Source organism: Cygnus atratus, chromosome 15, assembly GCF_013377495.2.
Source record: "Cygnus atratus isolate AKBS03 ecotype Queensland, Australia chromosome 15, CAtr_DNAZoo_HiC_assembly, whole genome shotgun sequence".
Taxonomy (NCBI): Eukaryota; Metazoa; Chordata; class Aves; order Anseriformes; family Anatidae; genus Cygnus; species Cygnus atratus.
In genome coordinates, this window is record NC_066376.1 from 8,143,882 (window position 1) to 8,161,529 (window position 17,648).

General features: G+C 35.6%; 1 protein-coding gene across 1 annotated transcript in view; it reads right to left on the reverse strand.

Annotated features, from left to right (window-relative positions):
- Positions 1 to 17,648, reverse strand: part of VWA3A (von Willebrand factor A domain containing 3A) — a 30,303-nt gene that overhangs the window by 12,511 nt on the left and 144 nt on the right. Inside the window, exons 2-20 of the mRNA XM_035548976.2 lie at positions 17,388 to 17,508; positions 16,462 to 16,586; positions 16,313 to 16,387; positions 14,862 to 14,916; positions 13,997 to 14,095; positions 12,947 to 13,053; positions 12,521 to 12,646; positions 11,106 to 11,214; positions 10,397 to 10,462; positions 9,801 to 9,926; positions 8,238 to 8,376; positions 8,045 to 8,148; positions 7,722 to 7,802; positions 5,504 to 5,598; positions 3,913 to 4,032; positions 2,951 to 3,025; positions 2,115 to 2,259; positions 939 to 1,137; positions 435 to 505 (exon numbers count right to left, since the gene is read on the reverse strand). Coding sequence (XP_035404869.2) covers positions 435 to 505; positions 939 to 1,137; positions 2,115 to 2,259; positions 2,951 to 3,025; positions 3,913 to 4,032; positions 5,504 to 5,598; positions 7,722 to 7,802; positions 8,045 to 8,148; positions 8,238 to 8,376; positions 9,801 to 9,926; positions 10,397 to 10,462; positions 11,106 to 11,214; positions 12,521 to 12,646; positions 12,947 to 13,053; positions 13,997 to 14,095; positions 14,862 to 14,916; positions 16,313 to 16,387; positions 16,462 to 16,586; positions 17,388 to 17,508 — 2,038 coding nt within the window. The remainder of the gene's footprint in view (positions 1 to 434; positions 506 to 938; positions 1,138 to 2,114; positions 2,260 to 2,950; positions 3,026 to 3,912; positions 4,033 to 5,503; positions 5,599 to 7,721; positions 7,803 to 8,044; positions 8,149 to 8,237; positions 8,377 to 9,800; positions 9,927 to 10,396; positions 10,463 to 11,105; positions 11,215 to 12,520; positions 12,647 to 12,946; positions 13,054 to 13,996; positions 14,096 to 14,861; positions 14,917 to 16,312; positions 16,388 to 16,461; positions 16,587 to 17,387; positions 17,509 to 17,648) is intronic.

A 17,648-nucleotide genomic window follows, 5' to 3' on the forward strand; every position in this document is an offset into this window, starting at 1 on the left:
ATATCTTTAGAAAAAGTTAAGTGCATTTAATATTGAGAGAGATTGTCTAGTTCTACACCCTTAGTACACTTCTGTGCCAATAACGCAATAACACTCCCTCTGCTGTGCTTTATAGGAGTAAATGAACAATTAATATTACTTGAGAAGACCTCATCATAGGACTGGCCACAAAGATAAGAATCGCTTCAGTTGTAAACTGCTTGTATTTGATAGGAAACCACAGACAGTCCAACACCAATCACTGCAGTGCTACTGTATAACTGCTTTCTAGTCCATGTTTACTCTACAGTGACTATTCTCACATTCTAGAGTGTTTCTCCCCATCTTACAAGGGTTTTCACTTTGTCCAATCTTCTGCTCTGCCAGCTGAACAAACACTGTGGATTTTTTTTTTCTGAAGAAAAACGGAATTTAAAAAGATACATAATTCATACCTTTTGGGAGTAGTTGTTTGCTTTTTCAATTTCAGACACAATAACAGTGATATCATCACTTTCAAAAATACCTGATAATCAAATATACGCTAATCAGTATTTTTAAATGTAAAATATATATACATATATATATTTAAAGTACACAACAATTTGTAGAGCATGTCAAATATCAATGAAAAGAATCAGAAAGCCTTCTTTTCCTGTATGCCAGGCAGTTTGGACTTACTACACTAGTAAATAAATTTTAATTGTACATCTTTAAAATATCTAGCAGAAAATACTGAATTTTAATAGAAAAAACAAATTCCTGCATTAATGATGTATTATAATATTCAACAAGACAGCTAAAAGCCTTAATCAAACTAAGACCTCTGTTTATATCTCAATACTAGTGTAGTATTATCACATCCTAAAAACTAAACAACTTGTTTGGGGGAAAATACATTAACACATATTATTTACTTAATTAAAAAGAACTAAGTGCTGGCTTTCTTTTTCACGTACCTGCTTCTCCAAACCAATGAAATCTCCCATTGGCTGCAGGTGCTATTTCCTTAAAAGCGATGGCAGTTTCAGTTGGGTTAGCATAGCGGGCTGGAATAATCCCACTGGAGTCAACATCTTCCATTACACTGAACAGACAGACATGAAGCTGCAAATCAAAACCTCTGCAAACCTCAGCCATATAGGTACTGATTAAGTGCTGCAAAGCAAAAAAAAAAAATCAGTAGCGACCCTGTACATCAGATGAGCTTCCATCTATTCCACTGTTTCCTGAACTGATGAACGAACAGTGCCCAGCGTATGCAATTCAGTGGAGGAATACACCCTGAGTAGCTGAATGCCTCCTTAAATCACATATATACACAAAAGCTAATGCTGTTATTACTTGTGACAACACCAACTGCACTGCTGCAGCCAAGAAGTGAGTTGGGGTAGTTATGAGAATCAAAACCCCAAGGTGATGGTCTTCAAGCTACCCATGCACTGTAGCAAAGAAGTAGAGATGGAAATTATTCATTTGGACTTTCTGTATGCATCTTTCATTCTCTTGTTTTCTACACAGGCTTTTAACAATTTCTTGGGTTTGCCCAGAATTTCCAGAAGTTTAGTAACAAAGGCAAGACAGGCCTACTGTACACACATAGTTAAGCCAATTGGACTACTCTAAGTTTGGAAGTCCAAGGCAGTGCAAGTGGCTCAACAGCAACAGAGCACACACACTATGAAAATACATCCAAGCAGCGGACTACTGTTATTAAAAAGAGGAGGTGTTTCTATATAGTGTACTATGAAATTTCACTGTAAAATTATCTGTGGCTTTATATCATTATATCATAAGGAAATTATATAATACAAAAATCTGAGTGGGCTTCTTCAAATTAAGAAATACACAGTGAAATGATAGCCACAGCTGGAGTGAGACAAAGATCTTAAAAACACTTCTAGAGTTTTCTGATTCACATATTATTAATAATTACTACCTCCGACACATAAATAGTGACTGCAGAAAGAAAAGTCTGAGATACCGACATTTGTGCTGGCTTAGATAAGTAAAGAAGTATTCCACCAACAAGCTATAGTGAGTAGCCAAAAGAAAAAAAAAAACAGATAAATGCAGTTGAGATTAATTCTGATAGGAACTTTCGGAAGAGCTGTAAAACCTGTGATGATACTCACTGTTTCCTGATCAGGTATTCCAGTAGTCAAGAGGTAAAGTCCTTGTGATTTGTGTTTATCTTTATATTTGAAGTCTACTTCCACAGCTCGCCTGAGAGCACTCATGAAATTTCTACTCCCTCTGCATTGCAAGCTCAATACCCACCTAAGAAGAAGTTTACAGTTCAAAGAATTAATCTAGAAAAGCTTTTGTTTCTGCATAAAGCAGTAAGAGAACTAAGAATCTTAACTAACACTGCTCTGGAGTCTGAAATTTTTGACAATGACAGCCAGTAAAACCAGATTATACAAGGATCCAAATCACTTGTTCTAGTTTCTGTATGTCAACCATGACAAAGTAGTTTTTAAGATAAGATTCGAAGCACAGAGATGAAGAAAAAATGTAAGAGCAGAACTGACAGGAATAAAAGAAAACCACGGATGTATAATGAAACCACTGAAGATATAATTCCACAGAGAAATGTGGGATTTCGTTCCAGTGTGTGCGGGGAAAACCATGGTTTAAATTCCAGATCTCAACTGAATTTGAAATAGTTTTAAATTCTTCATGTAACCTGTGTTTCTTAAAAACTTCTCTATTCATGTACATATGTATTCTGTATACATATGAAATACAAAGTCATTAGGACATACTGAACTTTACGACACTGTTTTCACAACAAATCATCATAAACAATCACTGTAGAACAGTTCATGGCAAATTATTTTTGTGATATGGTAAACGTCAATTTTCTAAACTGTTTGCAATGCCAATTAATTATGTTTCTCTGTTATATCTGTTTCATGGTATCTATGTTCACTTAATTCAGAAGTATAAGAAAGTTATTTCATCCTACCTCCAAGCTTTTTGTAAGTTTTCTGGTTGGGAAGGAACTAGTTCCAGCTGCCAAGGCACAATGTCACTCCCAAATCTTTTACAGAACGATAATAGCAATTAATTTTCATAGAACAGAGAAAAGGACTGAATGAATTCTTAAAAAAAACAATTTGGGTTATTAAGAGGTAAAATTTTCTATTTCAAATCATTTAGTTATTCCAATTTATCCATCACTCAGGGGTTGTCAGAATTTCAAAGCAGCGGGCCAGATTGCATTTTTCTTTCTTGAACAGTATGCTAATGAGCTAGTAAAAGTTCAGCAGAAGACAGAAAGGCTTGTAATTAAAAAAAAAAAAAAAAAAAAAAAAGAACACCCACAAAACCAAACACCCCCCATACCCCAAACCAGTAACACTGAGATGCTGCCTTCATGACTCTGCTCTCCTCTCCTATCAAATTTGGAACTCAACAAATTTGGAGTTGTTGTCTCTCTTTTTTACCTGTCATTCAGGAACCTGCCCAGCTGCTGTTCAGCAGTTGTGCCATATATTTCTCACTACCAACACAAGTACAGATTTTTAGTACTATTAAACAGTAAAGAAGTGTTGGAGTTACTGTAAAATTTAAAGGGCACTCTCAGTAATACTGAGAAAACTCCAAAACCCTCATCTAGTAAAAGTTTCTGCCATGTGAATTGATACTGTTGTTATGAACAATATAACAGAAAGAGAATTAGATCCAATCGGTTTCAGTGCCCCCTCCCCCCAAATGATTTTTAATTACTAATTGGGTCTCTGTACATCTGATCCATAAATCTATTCAATAAAGTTATATCAGTGTTCCTCTTGCAACTACTTCATCATAAAATGTGAAATACAACCAGAAATCTAAAACATGCCCATTAGTAACTAGTCTATCAGCATCCTTCTTTCATTGCAAAGTTAAGAGTATTTTAAAAGATAGTCTTAAGTAGCTGCTTACGCTATAATATTGAAGTAATCCTTATCTGACATTTGTTCCTCAAGTAAAAGTCGCAAATAATGTTGGATATGGATGATGTACATAGAGTTTGTCGCTGATATATCAACAAGTATAACCACCCTGTATAAGAAACATGTTATTTGTCAAAAGAACTTAATTACATTTTTTTAAATCTTCACTGCACTCCTTAGCTCACCAAGAAAAGCATCTTCTAGCTATGTATAAAAATAGATAAAGACAATCTATATAAGAAAAAATAATCTGCAGAACATCAGGTGAGTTTCTTTTTTTAAATAATAACAGAAAATTCTGTCTTCCTTAAGCTATACAGTAATCAGGGTACTGGCACATGTAGTGCCATATTGGCTGTTGAACCCTAAACAGCTCCTCTTTCTTCTCTGTACTTGAATATCCAGAACATGGCTGAAACATGTGGCTGTTATCCAACAAGAAGAGTTGTTGGATAGTCCATTGTTCTTTCTCCAACCATCATTCAACAAACATGTAATCACTCAAAGATAAATGGCAAGTTTTCTCCCAGCAAGTCCGTGACAGATAGGCTGCTCAGGTATCGACTGATTGATGTTATCTGGTACATGTTACCTGTTTTGAAGAAAAGTATTAATGATGATCACCTTCAGTATGGTCATGTATGAGATTGTGCTTGTAGACACAATGCAGGATGGTCAGTGTTAACAGACGGGATACCTTGGGAACAGTGGTTATGAAAAGAATCACAGATGTGATGGACAGTGAGTGGGACAAGAGTTCCCAACACAATACAGTCACCAGATGGGCTAATTCAGTCCTGGATTAATGAACAAGGAGATCTCTAGTAACAGAGGCCTCAGCTATTTTGTTGTCTGAATTCATATTCACATTCAAAGTTTGTCAACCTAACAATAAGAGCATTTATGCAACTGATGTTGGATGGGAGACCTCTGGTAAAGACTCAGACACAATGTAAATAAACACTGTTATTGTTACTATTATTATTGAGGACGATCCTTGAACAAAGTCAGGTGAAGACCTCAAAACAGACGCAGGGAATTTTTTTTTTTTGGTATATCTACACTGACATTTGCATCTGGCACTTGAATGCACCTTACTAAGTGGTGGAGGCAGAAGGTAGTTGGTACATTGAAATTCATCTTCTGGTAAGAATCCATAAGAGGATGTGCAGAAATACTCTGGTATAAATACTAATAGCATGGGTTGAAACCTGATGTTAACACTACATTTGGCTAGAAACATCAGGTTCTGTTTGCGTGTGATTTAAGACAGAACGTGTCCCAAAGGCTTACTCCCTAGATAACTCAAATTTAAGAGTCTCATCCTGTTTCTTGGAAATTGCACGGTTTTCTTGACTGACAATCATTGGATTTAGTAAATTCACTAGATTATTAAATACAGGAGTATCAGCATCTGTTGTCAAATATGGATTGCTTGCACTGGTTGTATCTGCAATTGCCACTTCTACATATGATTGTTTTCTGCTCTGTGTTCCTGAGTGCTCACTTAGACAAAAACCAAAGGTTGACAAATGAGAATCATCACCAATATACAGAATACGACTGTCAGAATACGATACCTCTTTTCACAAACACTTCCCCATATTCTTCTGCTAGCAACGGACAGCCAGTCGATTCGTTTTTCATAGATTCTTACCATTTTAGCAAGGAGTTTCTGTGGATAAAATATAGAAAATTTAAGCCAAAAATAAATAAAATAAAAAAGTAGATCTTTTATTGACAAATTTTTAATCCAGAAGTAACATGACAGCATAGTAATGAAAAATATTAATAATTCTCATTAATTTTGACAGTAGCATTTTATTCGTAGTAAAGATTAGAGAATACAGTCTATGAGATAAGCATGAAATGATAAAAACCAACAAATGATCTAAAGTCTCTTCACTTCTTCAAAAAAAAGTTTCAGAACACAGTTATTGCAAGCTTACAATTTCTTCAACAGCATTTTTAGGCAGTGTTTGTAATAAAACAGATCATTTCAAATAAAAACATATAATCATATAATTCTTTAACACAATATCAATTTGAAGACATTGGGGCAGTTTGACCAAACTCTACAGAATATGACCTTTGCAAGCATATGCATGCACTACATGCATGAGGTCAAATCAATCTAGAAAAGGACATGAAATTCAGAAAACAACTACAACATTAACACAGTTTTGGTGCACAAAACACGAATATCTACCAGGAATCAAGAAGTCAGATGCTGCTTTCATGTCAGCCAGTTAAACTTTACAGTCAGACCACAAATTAGAGTTCTACAGATTTCTTATCCTTCTTCCACTTTAAAGGAATATTTGTCCTGCCTGGAAACATTCTCATAGCCCTTCCTCAGTGGAGTAGTATGGAAGAGAGCAAAGAGAAAAGAACGGGCCACTATATAACGTATCTTGACTACCAATATCCCCAGGCAGCTTCTATTTCATTAAACTTCTCCTACTCTCTGATGCTCTGCATTCTTACCAAGGAGGAAGTTCTCAAGAATCACTACTGCCTGTAAGAATTCCAGCTGCCTTCACTGTGTTACCGGTATATATATCTCCACTTCTTCCACACTCACAAGAGTACTCAAAGATCTTCAATATCCCATACAGTGTAAACATTCTCCCGGCATGACAGTAGTTTTAAGACTACCTATATAGTAATATTGACCATGGAAAATATCTAAAAAGCCTAATCTAAATCTAAAAATCCCTGACCTAATAATGTTTTTAATTCATATATAAGCTTGAACAGAAAACTCTAGTAATGGCCTTGCTATCCTCTTGAAGAAAGTCTGACAACTGCCAACCAGGCTGAAGGCAAATGCAAAACTGGGTAAGTTTGTGCAGCCAGTTCAGAAACTTAAGGTGAATGTGAGGGATGTCGGAAAACACTGTGCAAAGCAGCTAGAAGGAGGCAGAAGGAAAAAAGTAAGAAGACATGTTAGAGCATTGTCTTAGACATCAATCTTATCTGTTCTTCAGACTGAACACAATTCCAGTTGTGCTTAACACAAATGAAGAACACCTTTTGGAATAAAGAGCTACTATAACCTGAGGCAACACAATCAGTAATTAAATCTTTGGTGTCTGTCTAGAGGGAAGCATTAAAAGAGAGATTTACAAACAGTGTTGTAGATGGTGACACTGGTGAATTCAATAAGTACAGGGAAATTCCTGATTAAATCTTGTTTGCTGCTATAAATGCCTTTGTGCATAATCTTTCATACCATGCGACATCTTTTATTTCATGTAACAATCATCCATGCTTGCTGCTACACTACTTCCTAGAATGCTCTTCTTGTATGCCTCCAGTCCTTCTTGGCCTAGCCAGTAACAATTAGCCATTCTTTTTCATAAGACTTGTTTGACTTCCAAAGAGATAAAATAAGAATTTCTTTTTTAATTATTAAACTAAGATGAAATGGGATAGTTTTGTTAAAGCAAGGAAGAGTCCTCTATTCCACTGTATCCTTTCAATGTACAGGTTATAAGATTCATACATATGGTATGGGTAAAATAACGTAAACACACCCTTATACACAGATCATAAAATGCATGTTGCTATATTTATGAGCAATAAATAAACTATGAGTTCACCGATGAACTCCTTCTCTCACTTACCCTTCTACCACATCAAGCTAGGTCCCAAGTCCAGCCAGATGACTGCAGACTTGCATGGACAGCTGTCTGCATGTGAATCCCTGCAGTACTTATGTAACATGAAAATTCACATGAAATAATTAGATGATAATCTAGCCCTGATGAAGCCATGTCACTACAGACAACTCACCTGATAGTTGTATAATACTGGCAGGTCAACATGGATATTTTTCATAGTTCCATCATGCCATTCAAACTGCATCATCACTTTCTAGAAGGATAAACAATACCTTGTGTGTTTACAGAAACCTATAGGTTGCACTAGCATGGAATTCCTTCCTGAATTATTTTTAAGAATAATATAAGCATCTGGTTTGAATACACAACTCCAATTTCATTTAAAGCCTGAAGAATTTCAATATCTTGTAAAGCACCAATTTAGTTGGAAAAATAAAGCAGTAGAAAGAAAAAAACAATTTTAAAAAGAAGAAGAAACACGTCCCCATCACTTGCCTCATGTAGAGTTGATGATACTGTTTTTTGAAGAATAGGTACAAATTCTTCCACAGGAGAGAAAGCATTGGGAGCCAAAACTTGATAAAGGTTTAACTTCTTAGCTATAGCAAGGAACAAAGAAATTAAATAAAACATGTTCTTCGTCTTTAATTCCTGTTTCATACCTGTTAAGCTTTCCTTTCTGTGCTACCTTTCAATCCATTTGTCTGTAACCAGTCTGTTGAGGTTTCGGCCAGGAAGCATGGTGTTTGAATAACTAATGGTCCTTCATGCTTTGGAGGCTTTGGTAGGAAGCTGGAAGTTTCTGTATTTGCAAATTCTGTGGAAACCTAAAATGGATTTTAAGAAAAACTCTTGCAAGTTTTAGTATACTTTTTTCTCCACCTTAATCCTAAATATCCAGCATAGAATATTTGTTTTACTTATGCTCACTGGAGTGCTGAGATTTCAATAATCAAAATACTTCAAAACTTGCTACCATTGGTCCTCCTAGAAATAGATTTTGTGGGACAGTGCTCCATTAAATTCACTTTATTGGCCACAATGCAAAAATCCACAGGGGAAATGAAAACATCATGGTCGTATGTGCTGGCTGGAAAATAGCCAGTCGCTTCTCTAAGACAAGGCAGAAAAAGATCTTCATTATACACACACCGAATTATTCTCCATTTCCTACTTGCTCTAAGCATAGAGTCAAAATGAAACACATTCTACTTCCATTCACACCAATGGAAACAAGTCAACAAACTCCTGTACGGCATTAGAACTCTTACTTAAAAATGGGTAAGAGACCTTGCTTTTATGAGTGGATGGAAGTTTGTGGAGATGCTTTTTCATACAGAAGGCTTGACTAGTAAGTTTCTGAAATGATGTGCTTTTATTTGGGGATATAGGACCTTCTAAGTTTTTTCTAGATAACTTCTATTCCCTGTGTAGCCTATATGGTCTTTAGTAATTATGAGGTTGGAAGAGAGATAAAAGAAGTCTATGCACTTTTACTATATACACCCAAAAGGGAGGATGAGAGGGAAGAGAGCTAGAAATATTCATAGATGACCAGTCTACCTCTAACCTGGAATGTCTCAGGTCAGGTGACCAGACATACAAGGGCACCTGATGGAAAATTTCACTCCCTATTTAAAAGCAAACTTGTCCACTTCACACAATTGCCTTCACACAATAGTGACAGAGAATAGACTATTTGGTTAATATAAAAATTCCTCTACAGCCATAGATTTGTAGAACAGTGCTGCCAAATTTTTAGCATAAAAGATTGGCAATCATATGTGAACTCGGCAAATTTCTAAAATTCCAGGCTTATGGACGTACAGAGATGAGAGTCAGGCAAAAGAGAGATGCATATTTCCATTTATGACCATCTGCACGGGGTGAAAGAAAGATACGAGTAAATAACCTATCAGAACAAAGCAGAACTAGAAATTCTCCAAACACTCCATAAAAAGAGGAAAAATCACAGGAGATTCTTTTACTTTCTCATCCAAAGTTCATCAAGAGCACTTTGAATTTATTTTATTGAAGAAAAGACATTTTGGAAAACATCTAGCAAAATGTCTCCTTTGCTAGTTTTGGCCTTGCTTTGCTCTTCCAATGGATGACCAAAACATAATACCTACGCTTTACTTATCACAATATCCAACTAATCACATACTTTTCTTTTTTCATATTGTAAATGCTAAGAAATTCTACCTCTGATACTTCAAAGCACATTTGAAAACAAAATATATACACATACATCTGCTATTCTACTGGTAAGCAAGCCACCAATTCGCCTTTGAAAATTTTGTTTGATACTCTTGAGCAGGTCCTTAGCCTTCTGGGATTCTTGAAGTAGCAGATTAAGATCACTACTATCAGAAATCTGTATAAATGAAAAAAGGGGAAGAAAATAAGTTAACTACTATTCAAATACCAGCTAAGCCCAGCGTTCTTATTTGATGGATATGCGTCCATATAGGACTGCCTGGCATTGCAGAATAGAACATAAATGTACCCAACACACTACATATAGACGTTATTAAAAAAAATAGATCATTTGATTATTGTTTTGAGTCAGTGTACAGTAAACCCATCACTAGTTTCATCTTATCCATCAGCTTTGAGTCAGTGAGAAATATTTGCAATTTACAAAAACATTTTCAGTATTTTCAGTCACAGAAAGAATTAACCACAGGTTTATTGACCACATCCTCAACACTTGTCAGACCAAGAATTTTGGAACTAGGTATTGGTATAAACTTATATGCAGATGATAAGTAGTTTACCTTCTAAGAGTAAAGAATCATCAAATAGATGAGAGAAAAATCCTTCACCTCTCTGGCTGTCACCTACCTCCCCCTTTGAAGAGTAGCAATGATAACGGCCTCTTACAAGTTCTGCAAGGTTCTTTAGAACTGCCTACATACATAAATAGGAAGAAAAATAATTACTTAAATTTGGTAATCTCTTTTGATAACATGGGTTGTTAGTATTCAATTCTCAACTAGAGATAGAGAAGGAATCTTTAAGATACATGTAGTGAGAAAGCCAAAGAGGTAAGATGTTTCCATTGCTTTTTAAAATAGGAGATGTTTTCACTTCTACTTTAAGAGCATGGCTGAAAAACTCAGTAAAGATATTTACAAAATGGGTAATAAGGGGCAATTTCATTCAGTGTGCTTATTCACAAGTTTATTCATTGCATTAAAATGCCAGTTACTTCCTTTGAAAGCAGGCTTGTGCTAGTCAGATCAAAGGTATATCACTGAAGTCAAGAAGCATAAATATTAGGCTTTGCTTCCTCTGCCCACATTTACTTCTTAAATCCTATGCTGGTTTTTTTCACATCATGGCTTTGTATGAACCAAGATGAATAAAAAGATGCTCCAAACAAGTTACTTCATTTGTGCAAATCTGCTCTGAAGAAAATACAACTCTAGATCAGGAAGTCTTTAATGAGTAGTTCAGCATCTCCACAAAGTATATGAGAGAAGACACTGCAGCTGGATAGGAAATAAATGAAAGGACACCGGAGGAAGTGAGTATCAACACAACTACTTACAAGAGCAGTGGGACTGCTGCAATCATATATAACAACATGAGCCAGAAGTTTTCTCCCCAGCATACATTGCTGAGCATAGTCAGCCAGTATTTCCAAAGGCTGATTAGTGCTGATGTTGATAAATAAACCAGGAGGAAAAAAATAAAAAGATCTTAGCAATGATGGTAATCAAACAGGGGTGGGGGGAAAGGCCATACTGTAGAAGAAAGGGAAGACAACAGTAAGGGGAAAGAAATTTGACCTCCCCTTCCCCTTTCAACAATTACTGAGGTACAACTACTGGAGTTTGAGTCTGTCCTGAAAATCTGAATGTTAATAAAAGCACTAGGATTCTCTTTTGCTTCATAATGACCTGTGGATGAAGTGAGTTCTAAGTTGTTTGTCGCTAGCCATGGAAGCTAAAAATCAGGAATTATGTTTTTGCCCCTTCAACAAACTTCAATAGAAAAGTCTTCAACACAGATCTTCAAGTGTATGTACCTAAGGATGTCCACTGCCTTCCAAAGGCACCAAATAAAGCAAAACTTTGCTTTGTGATTAGAATTTACTGACTCCCACAGCTTTCATTCCTGGAATTTTGGTGGCTCTCCATGGCTCATAAAAGCCTTTCCTTCCAGCTACATTTCTGCCAGGGACAGAAATTACGGAAATTTTCACTTCCACATACTATAAACTTCTGCTTTCTTTTCAAAGCAGACCCAAACAAAACTTGGAACCTTTTAGATGAGCACTTTGTATTCAGTAAATTAGCTGAAATGTAATCTCAATAAACCTTAAATATCCAACTTGCCAAACTTACACCATCCCTTTTTTGCACTTTTAAAATAAATACAATGTATAAATATGGAGTACAGTAAAAATCCCAGAACCTTTACTGCAGCCTTTTTCTTGTAATCATGGCTCCAGTACTGCAAGTTTTCAAATTACAACAGTAGAACTGAAGAATTCAGTCCATAATTTATCTAATCTCAGCAGTGCTTGTTGACTGGTTTCTTTTAATTAACCAGACATTTCAAGTTTTCCACCAGTACCACTAAGACCACAGAGTGAAGACTACCTTCCAAAGTTTAATGCTATTTTACAGCAAAATCTAGCTACTCATCTAATCTCAGAAGTGTGGACCCTTTCAGTGAGATCCATTGAAGAATTTTTATTGATGTAACACTAGAGCTAATAGACTCTCGGAAGATTACTGCATTAGCTAATCTGCAAATGAAAAAAGTAACTTCGTATTAGAAGAGATGAGATTTGTATATAGCAAAAGTGGGAAGAACTAAAGAAATTCAGTGGTACCAACTTAAAAGATGTAAGACTTGAAACTTAGATTTTCTATTTATTTTTGTATCAAGTTCATATTCTTGTACTGATTCTGTATCCAAGTTAAAACTGGTTGTTAGAACAAATAATGGACTTACCAGCTTCCTACTATAAGAACCAGAGAATTCAGCTCTGTCATTGTAAGGACATGTTTTAAGGCTTTCAGTAAATTGCAGCCTCCACCAGGGGCCAGCTGCTGTACCCACTGTCTTGCTTCACGTAGCCTATAGGAGGAAAAAAAAAGGAATATGCACACTCAATCTGCAGATGCTGAATAAAATAGACCATGAAGATTACTACAAACCACAGGGGCTGCTAAGATATTTTATACATGAACAATCAGTGTGAAATCACTAACTGCACTTCAAATTCATTTTTTTTTCCTCTTATGAATCACAACAGGCACACGAATCACAACAGGCACAAGATGATGAACACTAATTATTATCCCCAGGAGACTGCTTTAATTACACGAAGACATTGTCTGAAACACCTTTATTTTATAGAGAAACTAACTTACTTACACATGAACATTGATGGGTTTTGGACTCTCCCACAGGGGTGAAATTTCTGTACCGAATGAGAGGCAATACAATTGCTTCTTGTAGCACAGCTGTTCATCTATTAAACACTAATAAATACAAAGTTTATTAATACATTACTATCCATGCTGCTACTAGTAGTTATTATGTTAAAGAATAAGAACAGAAATTTACTAAAAATAGTTGCAGTAATGTTTTCAGTTCCTGCAGAGAAAAGCTTCCAAAGGAAGTCATACAGATTAAAGTATTTCCTAAGGAGTACTCAAACAAAACCTGCAAACTTACAGTAAACCAGCAAATTTGTTAATGAAGGCAGGGAATATTTGTTCTACTGATACTATTTTTTTCTCTTCAGTTGATGTGCATATGAAACAGAACATACTGATCTAGAAGGGGCATGCTCACCCACCAATAAATTACAAAAAATGTTGAATACATATTCATGGATAGGGCTAAACAACAGATGAGGCATTAGGGCTAAGCCAACCAAACTTGAGTTTTCTTAAAGCATCTTCATTTAAAATGCACAAATGAAAAATACAGAAAATACAAATCAATTTTAAATAATTCCTGATTGCAGTAAATAAAGTTCTACAGACAAAGTTTCAAAATTAGAGTAAAACAGCTACATGATACATTCCTTACTGTAAAAGTTTTATAAAAGAAAAGGGCACAATAAAGGACAAGTTTATTTGGGGACTTTGGGAAGCAATTAACTCACCAAATTTTTGACCAAAATTGTGATGTGCATCTTGTTTTGACAAAACATACAGGCATAAAAAACCTACACTTAATATACATAGTTTTGTGTACAACTTGGTTCTAGCTCTTAAGTTGTTTCTGTTAGACAAGTTTACAATGATAGAGAATGCTGGTACAAGCACTGAGAAACTTCTTACAACAGAAAACTTCCACTGTATTGTACTCTATGAATTCAAGCAGATTTTTCTTCCCCTTAGTTCTTTACTTGTAGTCATTCTGAGGCTTGATTATCATGTTATAATAGCCAAAGTCTGCTTTGCTATTACTTACCAAAAGGTCTTTCTGAAAATCCAGTAGTTGAGGTCTGTAGTTCATATCAGACACATCAACCACAAGTCCAACTTTGGTTCCTTTTACAAGGCCAAACACCTTGAACAAGAAAAGTCACTGTAAATATTAAGCTTACCTAAAGTTCAAAAATGTTTCTGTTTGTTCTGTACAATGCCATGGTAAATTCAAATACTACGTATTTATTTTCACTTTAAGCTCTCTAGCACAAAAATGAGATGGCGACAAAGACAAGAAAACAGGAGAGTACTCACAAGTTTACTCACAGTAAACTCACAGTTTATCCTTATCAGTGAGTCATATTGCCTCCCTTGCAAGACAATGTATTCATCGTTTGGGACAATAAAATCAGGACTTTGTGTATAGCTTCTGGTCAGATTAAATCAAGCCATGTTGTGGAAGCTGGATTTTCGGATGCTGCTTGTTTCCCTGTCCTCTCTGAGAGGGAGTTACGTCTTTACCCATTTTCGACCATTAGCACTGCTAGGCACAGTAAGTGATTAACCAGCTGTGCAACAGAGGGCACACTTGACTGAAAGACAGCTGCGTTCCAGTCAGAAGTTAAGCTCCCCTTCGTCTGCTTCTGTTTAAATGGTACTGAGAGGCCCTGATTAAGATTGCTAAAAGAAAGACTAAATCTAGAAAGCAAAAAACCCACATATCAATGAAAGATCAACAAAAGTAATAAATTGTTGGGATAAGTAGCGCTGCATATAACATGAAACAGTAAATAATGAAAATACATAACCTTTCTGGAAGCCACTTTTCACTAGTATTCAAAGGTTAATTTATTCTTTAATACTATAAAGAGTTCCCTTCTAAAAATATCCTGCAAAGTTAAAGTTACCTTTCTGCTGTCCTTCAACAGCCACTGAATTCGCTGCTGATAAAGGTCAATCACCCTGACAAAAGGCATAGCACAGCTTTAGCCAAGACATTTTTTTGCATTCTGTATCAATGTAATATTGCACAATTTGTCTTTATCATGTCCTTTATCTTGCAGATGCAAAATGACGTTTTGAAAATACTGTTTTCAGTATTTATACGAATAGTGGTTGCAGGGCTAACCATTTAAATACCCCTTCCCCTAAAGTTGTTTAATTGACTAACACAGCTGGCTGAAAAAATGGATCACTGAAATGCTTTCTTATCAGTTTTATTATTTATTTATTCTTTTTTTTTTCTACTGAGAGAAAGGAGAGGTGTGTTCACCGTGTGTATGCATGAAGAAAAAAAGTTCAGGCAAAACTGAGCTAGTTCATCACACATAGCTTATTGCCAGGAGATATATTTAATACAAGCTACACGATTGTTTAAACTGTTTAAGACACTCGTGAAATACAACTTTGTGATCAGAAGGCAGCACATTCACTGAAGTTCTGGACTAAATGCAGCACAACTTTCAGCAATTTAATTTTAAAATAGGCATAAACTGAGGTAAAACAAAATACTTGCTGTCCCCAAACATTGCTTTATGTGAACCAACTTATTTTTAACACCTAGTGCATTGTTTTAACTATTTGGAGAATAAAAGGTTTCAATCAGCACTTCAAAGTAGGAAAAAATCTTTGCCTTGAAACATGAAAGCTACTTTTTTTAACCAGATTTGCTGACACTTTGGTTAGATGGCAGAGTACTGAAGAGGGACCTTCTGAAGATTCTAGATCTTCATGACTGACATAGCGAGGTATGCTGAAGTAATGGCACTCCTAGGCACAGTCTAACAAGTATTGTGAAGACCAGCAAAAATATTACTGTACAGCTTATTGAACCTATTCATTAAATGTCTTCCTCAATTTAAGTTTTCTTCATTTTATACATTTAAAATTCATTTGGTTGTTAACAATTTTCTAAGTATCTGCTACACAGGCTTTTTCCCTCCTGGTTCCAATTCAAACTACTTTCAACAGTCCATTCCTTGAACAGAAAACCGAGCAATACTGCCTTTCATAACTACATACATGATTTGAAACTACCGTAAGTTGCAATAAACACAACTCACACATATATAGTAGTATCTGCGAAAAGCCAACAATTCACGAGCTGCCTTTCTAAAATCAGCTTACTGCTTCAGTTCAAAACCTGGTTGATAGACATCTTCCCCCCCTCAAATAAAAAACCTCAGCTATACTGACACATAATCATCGCCTGCCTTGAATCTCAGCAGAAAGGATTTAATACTGACTTAATTCCCAGAGATAACAAATTAGGATTGAAGAAAGTATCTGTAAACACCTAAAGAAGAACAGGGATAAGGTATCAGTTAGTATCAAAATTATCAACAAGATCAAAACTTACTCAGAAAGTCTGGACTCAAAATTGGTAACAGTCTCTTCTGTAAACTCTCTCTCTTCAACACTGTTTCTTGAATCCCTGGGACAGTATGCATAATTAGCATCACACACACACACAAATCAGGACTAATTAAAGGGCAACATTGTACTTACAAAATAATATTGCCTTCATTCACCAGATGTTCTAATGTTAATTGCAAGGATTCTAAACTGTAGTTTCTTAGCCATTCTTCTGTGGTTTGTACCTTTTTTGACTGTATTTTCTTCATTTCTACTCTCTATAAATCAATTAAGAAAAAAATAAATGCAGTAGAAAAAATGAAATGTGTTGTTCAAATGCAACAAACGTGTAAGTCCCAAGGATGGCTGCTGTGAGGCTGTACATAGTCAAAAACAATGTAATTTTAGGTAGTGCTACACAGCTACATTCAACAACCAGTAAACTTTAGGACAAGGGATAGCAAAAATACTCTGCAGTTGGGACAGGCCTACTACCTTATCTGTATTAAATATACACTAAGAAAAATAGGGCTGGAAAGCTCAGTATTACCAGCATGACTGAGTCAAACATAGTCCAATATAACACAGTTAGTACACTATCTTGAATCTGGGATACAAAGTAAAAGAAGGTTTCAGAATACTCCAGATTGAGAGCTAAAGGAAAGAAAGAGTTTGGAGGAGGTAAGAAGGAAGAAAAGAAATAGTTCAGTAAAAGAAATAAAAGAATATACCCTTGTGATTAACCAGAAAGGGAGAAAAATGAAGCATCTCCAACACCTGCCTCACAGATTCTGAAGGGGTATATACTGTCTTCCATTTTTCTAAAGAAAAACACAGCAGCAACTTTCAATTTACTTTTATCATTTTGCCTGACCTGTTCACATACCGATTCATCTCTGCAGAAAAACCTCATGTGGACTCATGACTTTCGTGATTTTATCTATCACATTATCTGTATATATATGCCAATATATTCAAGGAGATGTATCAGTTGTATGTCAGCTTATTTATTCCACACTCTGTATTTATAGAGTGTGTTACTTCTCTAGTTGTTCCATTTAGCAGGAAAACTTGCCTACCAGCAGATCTTGTGTCTCATTAATATGCATTACCAGCAATCCATTATCCAGTCCTAGATTGGACAGAGTAAAATCTTGCCATGGTGGATGATCACACTGTACACTGGATTTTGTGGTCACACTACAAGACAATGAATTTTATGGGATGACTTAATTACCAATAATATTCTTGTACTGCCACACAGCCTTTTAAAGTTTTTAATGTGGGAAGTGTTTTTATATTTTGCCATTTGTTTACACACTCCATTTGATATCTGATAA